General features: G+C 43.1%; 1 protein-coding gene across 2 annotated transcripts; it reads left to right on the forward strand.

Moving 5' to 3' along the window:
- Positions 1 to 26: 26 nt before the first annotated feature.
- On the forward strand, positions 27 to 8,109 carry amotl2b (angiomotin like 2b). 2 transcript variants are annotated; one of them, XM_014031382.1, is made up of 11 exons: positions 27 to 176; positions 607 to 1,370; positions 1,844 to 2,012; positions 3,798 to 3,942; positions 4,054 to 4,143; positions 5,221 to 5,516; positions 5,613 to 5,788; positions 5,881 to 5,982; positions 6,066 to 6,256; positions 6,375 to 6,500; positions 6,885 to 8,109. In XM_014031382.1, exons 2-11 carry the CDS (start codon positions 694 to 696, stop codon positions 6,968 to 6,970), a joined length of 2,058 nt encoding a protein of 685 aa, XP_013886836.1. In that variant the 5' UTR covers positions 27 to 176; positions 607 to 693; the 3' UTR covers positions 6,971 to 8,109. The 2 variants fall into 2 exon arrangements, with proteins under 2 accessions (XP_013886836.1, XP_013886841.1); XM_014031387.1 differs by lacking the exon at positions 27 to 176 and adding an exon at positions 374 to 488.
- Positions 8,110 to 12,463: the final 4,354 nt, after the last annotated feature.

The following is a 12,463-nucleotide window of genomic DNA, read 5'->3' on the forward strand; positions in this document are numbered from 1 at the left end:
GCTCTCTCTCTCTCTCTCTTTCTCTCTCTCTCTCTCTCTTTCCCCACAATCATTTCACAGCGAGGCAGGGAGCGACAACATGAGACGCTTTTAACTCGACACAACTCGAGGGAAAAACTGGAAACGACCTGAATTTAACTTYCCGCACCGAGGCGTTGTGATGAGCGCGTGAGCTGGTGAGCGCCTCTTATCCTTTTCATTTATWTATTTATTTTTACTGAGACRGAAAACACCTGAAAACCAGGATAAACTTCATGTCTTGTAACATTTAAGACTGAATTGTGTCATAGTACTATTTGAACTTTTTTTTAAGTGGAGCTTTGAGAGTAAAGTTGTTTTGTTGCGCTTTTGCTTCGCCATGAGAGAGGAATTTTTGGCGCAGGTTTTTTTTTTTTTTTCCTGTGTTGCCTGCTGTGAAAATAGTGTCCACATCGCGTTGTTGTCGCTGTTTGTACAGTAAAGTCATGGCTACACGTTTCTGTGTAAAGGTATGAGGGTTTCTTGTTGAAATATTATTGTATTTGCTTCAAGAACAGCTAAACAGACAGTTTTATTATTAATATGAGTTTGCTGCCTCATCTGATTTCCTGTGTTTTTGACTTCCAGGTTCACAGCTGCTTTATTTCATCCTTTTCACATTGAGAAGAAGAACTTGAACTATAATCGGAGAGAAAACTTTGTTCACACTGTACTATGTCGTCCACTGAGGAGCCGTCCGGCACGGTCCTGCACCGCCTCATCCAGGAGCAGCTCCGCTACGGAAACCCCACGGACACCCGCACCTTGTTAGCCATCCAGCAGCAGGCTCTGCGCGGAGGCAGCGGAAGCAACAGCGGACCCAGCAGCGGCGGTGAAATGAGCAGGAGCCCACGGTCCTCGCTGGAGAGCCTGACCCAAGAGGACCCGGCGCTCCCTCAGCTCTCGGCGAGGCAGGAGCCTCAGGGCCAGGAGCACCAGGGAGACTACCACCACTCGGAGAGCAGCTACCAGCCGCACGGAGAGAAGCTGCCGACCTACGAGCAGGCCAAGGCGCACTCCCAGTACTTGTCGTCCAACTGGGCCCACGGGCAGTTCCTCGTGCGCGACGGGACCTTCCACCAGGAAGCGGGTCTGCTGGAGCAGAGGTGCAGCCACGTGCGCTCCCTCAGCGAGCACCTCCTGCAGGTCTCTCTGGACCGGAGAGATGCGGCGGCTAAAGCCGAAGCCATCAAAGCCAACTCTCACAGCTACCCGGAGCTTCCTTACTACCCGCCGCAGTACATCCAGAGCACAGGGCAGAGCGTGGACAAACGCAGCCCGCCCCCGGAGTACACCGMCCCCATCCAGGGCCAGGGATTTATCCAGGAACCAGCGCAGCCTCAGCAGCACAGGTAGAGGCGACGAGCTCAGGCTTACATCATCCCACATCCGCGTTTTGAGTTTTTGTGTCCTTCTCAAAACTCCTCTAAACATGACATCATACTCTTTGGTATTATTTTTTTACGAGCCCGCCCAATCCTCGCCTTTTGTCTTTCACACGCGTAAATACATACTTATGGATGTGAGTCACGCCRCAGCTTCACATCGCATTTCGACATAGTTACAGAGGAACAAGTCCAGCCCTGTAGATGTTTGTAATATTTGGCATTCAGCAGCAGAATATTCACAGAAGTAGACAAACTATGATTCGCATCTCAGGCTTTTACATTCTTAACATTTGCTGGAGCTTATCTGTCAGCTGCTGACGGAAAACTATTTATATGTTTGATCGTCAGCTCAAGATAAAACCCTTTTTTAATCAGGCTAGATGTCTACCCATGAAGCTCAAGTGGTCTCTGCTTACACTACAATGTCTCTCTCATAGGTATGTTCAGACTGCTCAGACAGCAGAAGCCCCCAGCTACAACACGTTTAACAGCCTGCCCCCTGCTGGCTTGGAGGAGCCCAACCAGGTGGAGCTGCTGATGATGGAAAACGAGAGGCTGAGGCAGGAGCTGGAAGCTCACAGGGAGAAGACGGGCCGCATTCAGAAGGTAAGACGCCGACGACTCTCTCAGGTCGCGACAAAGTCACGAAAACACTGAATGCGTTCCAGGGTACAGTGCATCCCAAAACGAACCCCCGAGTTTAAAAGCAACTTGCTCGGGCGAACATTCCTCCATGCCGCCAGCTGCCCGTGAAACACAACGCGGGTCGACAGTTGCCTCCCTGGTATCCAGCTAGAGACACACCCCTCCGTTGGGCCCGACGTACGAGGTCGGCAGCTGCCACCTTTTCTTAAACTGCGGTCGCCGCCTGCTACTGCGTCTACACGCTCCCTTCACTGTGTGGCTGACACAGCGGAGGCCGGTGTGTGCGAGAATTCCTGAGAGGCCGCAGAGTTTCAGAGTAAACCAGGCTTCAGTTTTACGTTTGGTTGAGGTTTGACCCCACTAGGCGTTTAGAACAGAATCTAAATCAAGCATTTGGTGTAGAGAAGAGAAAAGTTGTTTTACACAACTTTTTTTTATGGTCTATGCCCAGCGTGGAAACAGACTCAGCGACACTCGACACCTTATTTATTTTTTTCTTTTGTAAAATCAACTCCACTCTCCGCTGTAGTTATGTCACATGGCTCTCCTTGTCTCAGCCCAAAAGAATGATAATTGCCAGGGTTGGAAAGTTTTCCCCGTCGGGCCGCGGCCCTGAGTAAACATGCCTGAGTGACTGCTGTAATGGCGGGTGTCTCTTTACTGTTTCCACAACCCAGGTTCGGGCATGTACACCTTTCCTCCGCTGGCGTCCTTCCCAAATCTTTTTTATGTGTGTGTGTAAGTGTGTAAAAGAGACGGGCTTTGTTTATGAGCTCCAACTAACAGTGTGTTGTATACACACACACACAAACACACACACACACACACACCTGGAAATGTGACTATCAGCTCTCAGGAATGCAGATATAAATCAGCCTCACAGGGAGTGGTGCAGGCTTGATTTCCTTCTCAGAATTAAACCGCACACACATTCATACGCTTGTGTAGACTTCAGGAAACATCACACACTGGCTTGGATTCATTTTGCGGAGAAGCTTCTTCTAAACTTAACTCTTACTCTAAGTCAAAATGAAAAAATAAGTAGGTCCTCTGGATGGGTTCTTCTTTAGTGAAACGTTTCATCTCTCCTCCAAGAGACTTCTTCAGTCTGATGAGTTTCAGGTGAACTCAGCCTTATAAGCACTGCCTCCACATGATGGACAAACAGGTTAGTCACATGCAAAAGAGGACCATCACCTAACAATAGGCTTGATTAACTCTATTGTTCATAGAGGGTCATGTGCCCCATCACCTGACTTATTGGTTTGGATGCTTCGGCTGTGGTTAAATGGTGTCGTGTTGTGTGTGTGTAGTGAGTGCAAGCGGGGTTCAACGTCCCCTTTTCAATCAAGCCTATTGTTAGGCAATGGTCCTCTTTTGCATGTGACTAACCTGTTTGTCCAGGTGGAGGCAGTGCTTATAAGGCTGAGTTCACCTGAAACTCATCAGACTGAAGAAGTCTCTTGGAGGACAGACAAAACGTTTCACTAAAGAAGAACCCATCCAGAGGACCTACTTATTTTTTCTTTTTGATTTTTTTCTACCTGGATTACTGAGATGCATCAGGACATCTTACTCTAAGTCATCGGAGTAATACTTGTACCCCACACTTACAGCTTTATAGAAAGTAAAAACATGAATTAACATTCCAGCTTTTCTTTGGCGAGTGATGTGGGCTAACCCCAAACTCCTTTTTTTCCTCTTCTTTTCTTTCCCCAACCCTTCCCCTCCCTCCTCCACTTTCAGCTGGAGCAGGAGATCCAGCGCATTTCCGAGGCCTACAAGACACTGATGCAGGGCAGCAGTAAGAGGGAAAACCTGGAGCAGACCCTGAGGAGGCGGTTAGTGGCGGAAATCAGGAGGCTGCAGGATTTCAACAGAGACCTCAGAGGTATAAAACACCCCCACGGCGACACAAAGAGACAAAATGCGGCAACGCCAGATTCCCAACAGATTTACAAGCGTCGCCGTTTTAACCTCAAAAATGTTTGTCGCATTCCAGAAAACCTGGACAGTGCCAGGACCCACGTTGCAAAAGAAGTAAAGGCAGCCGACCATAATCAACACATCATGGCGAAACTCCTTGAACAAAGTGAGTATTTCCCCTTGCTGGGCAGTTTTTCATCTCCTCTTGAGTCATTATGCATAGTTCCAGCTAAGCATGGGGCCCTTTTTTGGATCTTAAGTGTTTTTTTTTTTGTTTTTTTTTTTTTTATTGCATGCAGGAGTTTCACTTGCATAAGCACATACATGAAATACAAAAACTCAAAGAAAATATATTTATATTTAGGAAACTTGGCATAAAACACATGATTTTACCCATTATGTCACATAATTGGCATATTTTCTTTTGAATTTTGCTCAGCTAACGTGACAAAGGAAGTGACATCAGAGGGGAACTCTTTGAGAAAGAAAACTCCCTGGTTTCAGTTTATTTAAACAGTATCATTTGAATGATGACTCTTTCTCATCTCTCTATGACAGTGATTAAAATTAATCTAAAGAAACATCAGATTCTTCTCTACGGTCTGTGCTGTTAGCCATTTTAGCCACGCTCTGTTCGCATGCAGACATTCCCCTTTGACATCACTTCCTGTTGTTTCACGGGCAAATATCTCAACAACTGCTTATCTCAGCGGCGTGAAATGTTATCAGTGTCATCCTTCCAAAAATACATTCAGTTTTGTTACAAAAATTTGATGTCACAGGCACTTTAAGAACAGGGAATTGAAACCGTGCAACTTTTGCAAAAGGAAATGAAGCGTTTCTTAATCAGAGGGCAAACGTGGAAGTGGTAGGAATGAGCCCCCCCCCCCCCCCCCAACCCCACCTGTTGTGAGTGTGATTTATGGTGTCTGTTTGAGGAACAGGACTCAAGCAGAGCTGGTGTTTGTACGGCCTTGATGAGGAATGCTCGGAGCTATGTGGGTCAAAGGGATGGGGCAGCTCTCTTTTCCCCCCTTTCTCCTTGTTCTTCCACTCAGCATACCAGGAGCGCTTTGCTAAATGGAAAACACCGGGCGCTGCCGTGTAGCAACTCTAGTTCTTATTACATGCCTTCGAAACAGATTGGAGCTGTTCCACGCGACCGATTGCACGACGCCGAACCGCACGGTGCGTACATGTACACCCGCTCTGACCTTTCCGCTTTTCACGTTTTCCCTTTCAGACGAGGAGCAGAACTACGAGCGGGAGCGCGCCGAGCGGGAGCTGCAGCGCCTGCGAGCGACCGCGGAGGAGCAGAGCCTCAAGGCGAAGCGGCTCGAGGAGGCCCTGGAGGCGGCTYGGGGCCGCGGCCGCCAGCTCGAGGAGGAGCTGCGGAGGAAGCGGGCGTACGTGGAGAAGGTGGAGAGGCTCCAGAGCGCTCTGGCTCAGCTGCAGTCCACCTGCGAGAAGAGGGAGAGCCTGGAGATGAAGCTGAGAACAAGGCTTGAGCAGGAGCTGAAGAGCCTGAGGGCACAGCAGGTAAAAAAAAAAAAAAAAACTAACCCGTCACAGCTATGATCTGTTATGTAATGTAGCAGTAGGTTAAATTACAAATATTTCCTTCATTCGCTTCAGAGGCAGTCCCAGCCGCCGGGATTGACTGTGAACTCGCTCCAGGAGCGGCTACGTGAGCGCGAGGAGCGAATCCTGGCCCTGGAAGCTGACATGGTGCGCTGGGAGCAGAAGTACCTAGAGGAGAGCACCATGAGGCAGTTCGCCATGGAGGTGGCTGCCACCGCTGCTGCTCAGAGGTACCTTTCGTCTTCAGATTTATTTTGCATTTTGACTGCACACACGATCCAGTTGGTTACATTTTTTTAAAAAACGTATATTTCTTTTCCAGGGACACCACCATCATTAACCACTCACCCTGCCACTCCTCCAACAACAGCTTCAATGAAGACCTGCCCGTCGCCGACTTCAGGAACCAGGAGATGGAGAATAGGTGCGCATGTTTGATGTTTTTTACCGCTACAGAATTAAATGTTTTCTTATCGATTTAACACGTTTTACTTTTCTCCTCTAAAGGATCCGTGCTCTTTACGCTCAAATCTTGGAAAAAGATGCCGTGATCAAGATCCTCAACCAGAGGCTGCATCAGGATCAACACCCGAAGGATGAGCAGAGCCGCCGAACAAACCTCATAAACACAGGAGGGGCTCCTCTCCGGCCGGCCTCCTCCACTCCCTCCATCTGCACCTACAGCACGACAAGTAGAGGTTAGCATTACTGTGTTTAACCTAGCTAATTCATTAACTGGGGCGTGTTGTAGGAGATGCTCAGATGACGCAACAGCGAGTTAACGACATTTTCTATTTTTGTTTTTTTTTTTTTCAGGCAAAAATCTGTCAGACGATCAAACTGTCTGTCAGTTCTCTGCTCAGTCTGAACCTTCCACGCTGGAACGACAGCTGGAGGGAACCAAATCCAAAGAGACCACCAGCACAGCTAAGCTAAACGACGGTGAGTTACGCATGAGCGCTCTCTTTAAAAATTAAACGCCCTACATGTTCACACAGCACAGAGAATCAGAAAAAAAAATGGCACAATCTCTCAAATTTGCGTGCGTCCTGTAAGCTTTGACCTGGTGGATCCTCACACTGATTAACCACCAATCAGCTGGTCGTAGCGACCCTGTCCAGCTCCTGGTTTATAATGGCCGCCCCGTGGAATGTGCTCAGTTAGGAAGTAACGTGATTCTGTTGACTGAGCACATTCACCAGCGTGGTCTGTGTGTCAGTGGAAAATGTCAATTAACCCTTAGTCACTTGTGTTTTGAGCTCACTCCTTCAGCCTCAACACATTGAAATAATTTCCCGTATTCTTTTTTTTTTTGTAAATCTTCAGACAAAACAGCAACTAAAAAGATGCTGTTAAATCCCGTCCGAGGCCTGGATGATCTGGAGCCAGAAGCAGTGGAAATCTTCATTTAAAGAACCCGGGAGACTGATTCGGAGCGAGGCGGGAAATCAAATCTGTGAAGACTGCAAGAATAAAGACAAATGACTGGACCCAAGAATGTAAAAAAAAAGGAGAGTTACTTTAAAAAAAAGGACTGTTTCACATTTTAGTGACAAGAGCTTCTTCTCACTGAGCTTGGACGACTGCAGGCGGTTCTGCCCGGCCCAGTGAGAGAACATGAATCTTCTGGAGGTACTTGTTGGACAGTATTGTGGATTCTAATACATATTCTCACAGAGTATATGCCAAAATATTTATATAAATCTATTTCTACTTACTTATACATAAAGAAATGCTGCTTCCCCTTTTATTACCCCTTTATTTTTCTCCCAGTTAAAAAAAATCTGCATCTAATCTGGTTTCCACATTCCCTAAATATGTAACTGAAGACTTGTGCTCATCTAGATAAATATTAAGGGTTAGCTATGTGACCTGCATTCCCCTCCTTAAAAAAATGTGGATTTAATCTTGAATAATCTCATTCCCATCACAGATGATATCTTTTTGGAGGACTGCCCAGACTTTTTAATAATTTAAACTGAAAACAAGATTTAAAGCTCTCCCTGGTCACGTTTCTTCAGCCTGAGGAGCTGGTTCTTCTCAGGGTTTTGAGAAACACGACCAGCGAGCTGCTTAATATATGATTTTATTATTTTTATTTTGTAAGTGTAGTTTTGGGATGTAGACTTGTGGTGTTGTTGTTTTTTTCCTCTCCAAGTATGCTTGCATGTGTGATAGTGCGTGTGTGTGTCCTGATGCGGTGATTCTGCTGGTTTGGTCACCACTGACAGGCAACAAGGTGTTTGGTCTTTTTTTGTTTACTGTGAGCTTTGAACTAACAAAACAGGTTAATTAATAATATTATTATTATATATTTTATACAGAAATGGTTATTTTTAGATACGGTAGTGCTTTCCGGAGGACGCCAAAGAGTTTGTGAATGTTATTTGTAAGTTATGTGCCGACAATCTTGTCAAGCTGGACACAACTTAAAAAGTGTGTCGAACTCAAACACACATTTCTGTGAACGGAGCAGTGTGAAAAGTTTTCACAGGTGAATTCATGCAACATTTCTTAAAATAATAAAAATGGTTTAATATACATTAATGAACTGGTGAGTTATTGCTTTTTTATTACAAGGTGGAAGAACTAAAACTTAGTGGGCAGGGCTGGCCTGTGGCATAGGCAGTATAGGCAAATGCTAAAGGCGAAATCCACCCAGGCGGCGCCACAAATGGGAGGTGAAAAACAAAATAAATAACTATCAGAGTATAGTTGATTTAACCTGTAGAATATTCCATGATTACACAGATTTTATGAAAATAACTGGATTTCTCAGCCTGCTTTGTTACTACATGAGGTTATATGGTGCAGAGGATATTTCTTAATAAAAGTATCATATGATGCAGTCAAGACTAACTACTGGTGCTCAGTGTGTAAATAGAAAAAATAATGGAAGTTTCAGAAATGATCTCATAAAATTCAGGTTAAAGTCTGATTTTCAGTGTTCTACCATCATAAAATACAGATTTTATGTTGTTTTATTAATCCCAATAATTTAGTAAAATGCTCTTCAAACATCTGGATAATGCATAGTTTTCAGTAGATCTTTCACAAAATCTTAAAAGGGAGTGTACCCCTGACCCCCCCTACAACTGCTTCACTCCACAACTGCTCATTAATGTGAACAGGTGTTTCTCATTGTTGTCAGCAAATGATGACAGGTATGAGGTAAACGTCTGGTATTCTGTTTTAAATTAATTATATTGTTTATTATTTTAATTTGGACAATCTGGTTTCTAAAGATAAAAATAATATTGACAAAACTAATTTGGTACTTGAATGTATGCAAATTAGCAGTGAGATTTAGAGAACTGCACAAGCGGCACCATCTGAAATCTTGCCTAGGACACCAAACTGGCTAGGGACGGCCCTGTATGTTGGTCAAAATTAAACTCCGAACACCGTTTAGGTGTTGAAAAGTATTTTTTTTAATTTAGAAGGACTACTTATTTTTTTCTCTTCCACCCCTTCTGTATAGCTGTCATCCAATCTTCTCATTCCTGCCCTCTTGTTCCAGCACAGAAACAAGCTCTCTTCATTAATGAATACCAGAGCCGCATTCTTTCAGGTTCAACTTTCTCGGGTGGCCTGCTCTCTTGTTCTCCTCTTGCCACGAAGAGCGCGCTTTCCACATAGATCACATTCTCTGAGGGACACGCAACCCTGCATGTGACAAAGGCAGGTTTTTCTAAGATTAGTCGCTAACGCCATTCGAAAATTCCTGGCCACCTTTCGCTAACACGGTGCATTCCTGACTCCCTTTTATTGCCTTCGATTCAGCCCCCACCCGAAGGTATTTATGAACTGTTATCGGACATGCCACTGGATATGATGAGGGGAGCGTAGATCTCTCTGATCCACACGTAACAACAGAGCCACAGATATTGACCCGAAACTAGTTTGAAGCGGCTGAGCAGCATGGACGGTGAGGCTTCAAAGCATAGTGCAACAAAGAGAATGACAAGGACAATAGATGTTATGGTTTCATCGGTTAAAAACATCTTAGCTCAAATGTAGGTTCTCAAATTACCTTTGTAGCATGGCAGGAAGTTAATTGTACGGCTAAAATTTGTGTCATAGATTATATTATGACCTTTACATTCAGTTATTCAAGGATTTTATGAATAGAACCATATGAGGAGGCCCAAAAGACCACACCCATTGACACTAAAAGTCAGAAATATATCTGATTTGTGTGTTTTTTTTTAAAGATGAATAAAATGAAGAAGCTGACACACTAAGTTGGTTCTTTTAATTTGTGCTGGTCACTAGTAAACAATCTTTTCTGACTTATAGGTTTTTGAGCTGTTTTGGTTTGTTGTCAGCTTAATATCGTGTTTTTTCATCACCAAAAGGAAAAGTTGGATGATAATGTTTTTATTATATGATCATTTTAGTGTGTGTCTGTTAACAAAATACTGACACTGCATTGAATCAAAGTATGCATTAGATGTGCATCTACAACTCATTATCCTTTGGAAACAATCTGATTCAAGATGGCCGCCGCAGCCAGCTGACCTTAGAAAATACAGGAGTTCAAATCAATTTTCACATATACTGAGCTAAAATTTGGTGCGCTAGAAGCTGAAAAAGATTCCCAACCAACACATACTATGTGGGCTAACAAATCGGGTTTAAAATTTTGCCATGGACTACTTGGACTCAACTCTGTCTGTCTGTTAGCAAAATATATCAGAAACCACAGAACAAATTTTAATGAAACTTTCAGAAAATTATCATTGAAGATCAGCGATATAATAAGAGTCAGCACAGAGATGGGCAACTGGTGGCCCGCGGGCCAGATGACATGACATCCATCTGGCCTGCCACTGAGGTGTTTCCCTACACACAAAATGTATTTTTTAAGGAAAAACAAACAATAATAATAATTTTGGGGGGTTATGTAGACTATATGTTCACATACTGTATTTATTTATGTAAAATATGATAATTTTTTAAGCTTAAAAAGCATTAAAAATGTAATCATCAATAAGCAGTGAATAATACCACCCCCTACTTTATGGATGATTTTTAGGGTTAATTTTCTAGTATTATACATGAATAAATACAGCAATTGCCATAAACACATTTGACCATGAAATATGTTAAGTTACCAAACTGTATGTTGGTTAAACAGACATATATTTATATACAAAAAAATTAGAAAATGGGAGATTTATTCCATTTGTGCCATGCTATGTGACCCTCTGCTAGCGCCAACAAAACATGGTGTCCCCTTCCATCATTTAGGTTGCCTATTCCTGAGTCAGCATATCATGGAAAAATCCAAACACAAACAACTTTTCCTAAGACACAAAAATACCTCACTCCTGGGTTTAAACATTAWCCTTTTTAATAGTAAGACGAAGATGCAATCTATGATCTCAAATGTCAATATGTGGTCTGAGACAGGTTATTAAGTTGGGCTGTGGGAAAATTGTGACTTACGGGTGATATTTATGTAAGTGCATGTTTCTTTAAAGTTAACCCCCTTTTAATGCCCAGTCTTTTCAAGTTATCTTTAAACTCACACACTAAGCAAACACACCGTTCGCCGTTTAAACGCAGACGGAATCGAGTGAGCAAAGTCGGAGCCTGCTGCTACAGTGTGTTTGATGAGTGGATCTGACCTTCTGATAAAAAACCACCTGAGCAGGTCTGGACTTGGACAGAGAGGATATGAAGTGGTGAGATAGTGCAGATGCTTTTGCATGGGGGAAAGAAAAAAAACAGAAAGGAACTAGTGGAATGCAATGCCATCAATCTTTGAGTGAACTCTTATCTGGCCTAATGACTGACAACTTTGTGAAAACTTGCCAACATTCCTTAAAGGATGTGAACAGCAGCTGACATGTTTCGACTGCAACTTTCCCAGAATTATGATGATGATGATGATGAAGAAGAAGAAGAAGGATGTACATGCTGGTCAGGAAGGAAAATTCTTTCCTGCAACATAAAACAAAACAAAGAGAAATAAAAATGTAAACTCCTTCATATTTTTTGGCAAGTTTTCCCTCATTTCTCTGGCTCAGTCATACAGGAACTCCACATTAAACTGAAACGATAAACTGAACTGTTGTGTTGTTTAAATAATCGTACTCTTAAGCGTGAGAAAAGACAAACACACACACAACAAACAAACAGTATAGATTTTCCTGACTTGCACACACATTTAAACATAAACAGACAGCACATATTTTAATCTCAAATGTCAGTCAAATGGATTCTTCATGTTCTTATTTAAACAGCAACCAAGAGGTGCCAAAGAATTGTTAACATCAGGTTTCAGTGAGAATTATTTACACTTACAGAACCCCTAAAGCATGTTCTGCAGCTCCAGCATGCTCCAGTGTGTGCTCCACTTCCTGGAAAATGAATTCTCTGAATTAGTGTGTGTGTGTGTGTGTGTGTGTGTGTGGGGGGGGCTAACTGCTACACAAATTCACTCACAGTTACTCACAGGAACATTGTCACATGTATGATGTCATGTGATGTCTGCTGCACCTCTAATGGGTGTGATACTTAGTAAATGTGTGAACAAGGTAGAATGTGACAAATGTGGCAGGAGTCAATTGATTCTATTATGATTCTTTTTTTTTTTTTTTAGATTTAAACATTTCAGTGTTTCCTAGTTCCTACCGTGGAACATAGTTCAATAGAACACATGGACTTAAAAAAACTTTTGTATCTCTCTAGAGAGGCTGGCTGACTGGATCTATTGAAGCCTACAATTTGTATAGCTGAACAACAACACCTAGTGGTTTATTAATGCATTTGAATATCAGCACTCTTTTATACTTGGTAAAAAAATTTTTATACAAACTGTGGTATATTTAGATATGCTTTGATTAATTCCTTCTAAAAACTTCATAAAGCTAAATTGCACATATTCCGTATATATA

The sequence above is a fragment of the Austrofundulus limnaeus genome, unplaced genomic scaffold (genome assembly GCF_001266775.1).
Source record: "Austrofundulus limnaeus strain Quisiro unplaced genomic scaffold, Austrofundulus_limnaeus-1.0 Scaffold6, whole genome shotgun sequence".
Taxonomy (NCBI): Eukaryota; Metazoa; Chordata; class Actinopteri; order Cyprinodontiformes; family Rivulidae; genus Austrofundulus; species Austrofundulus limnaeus.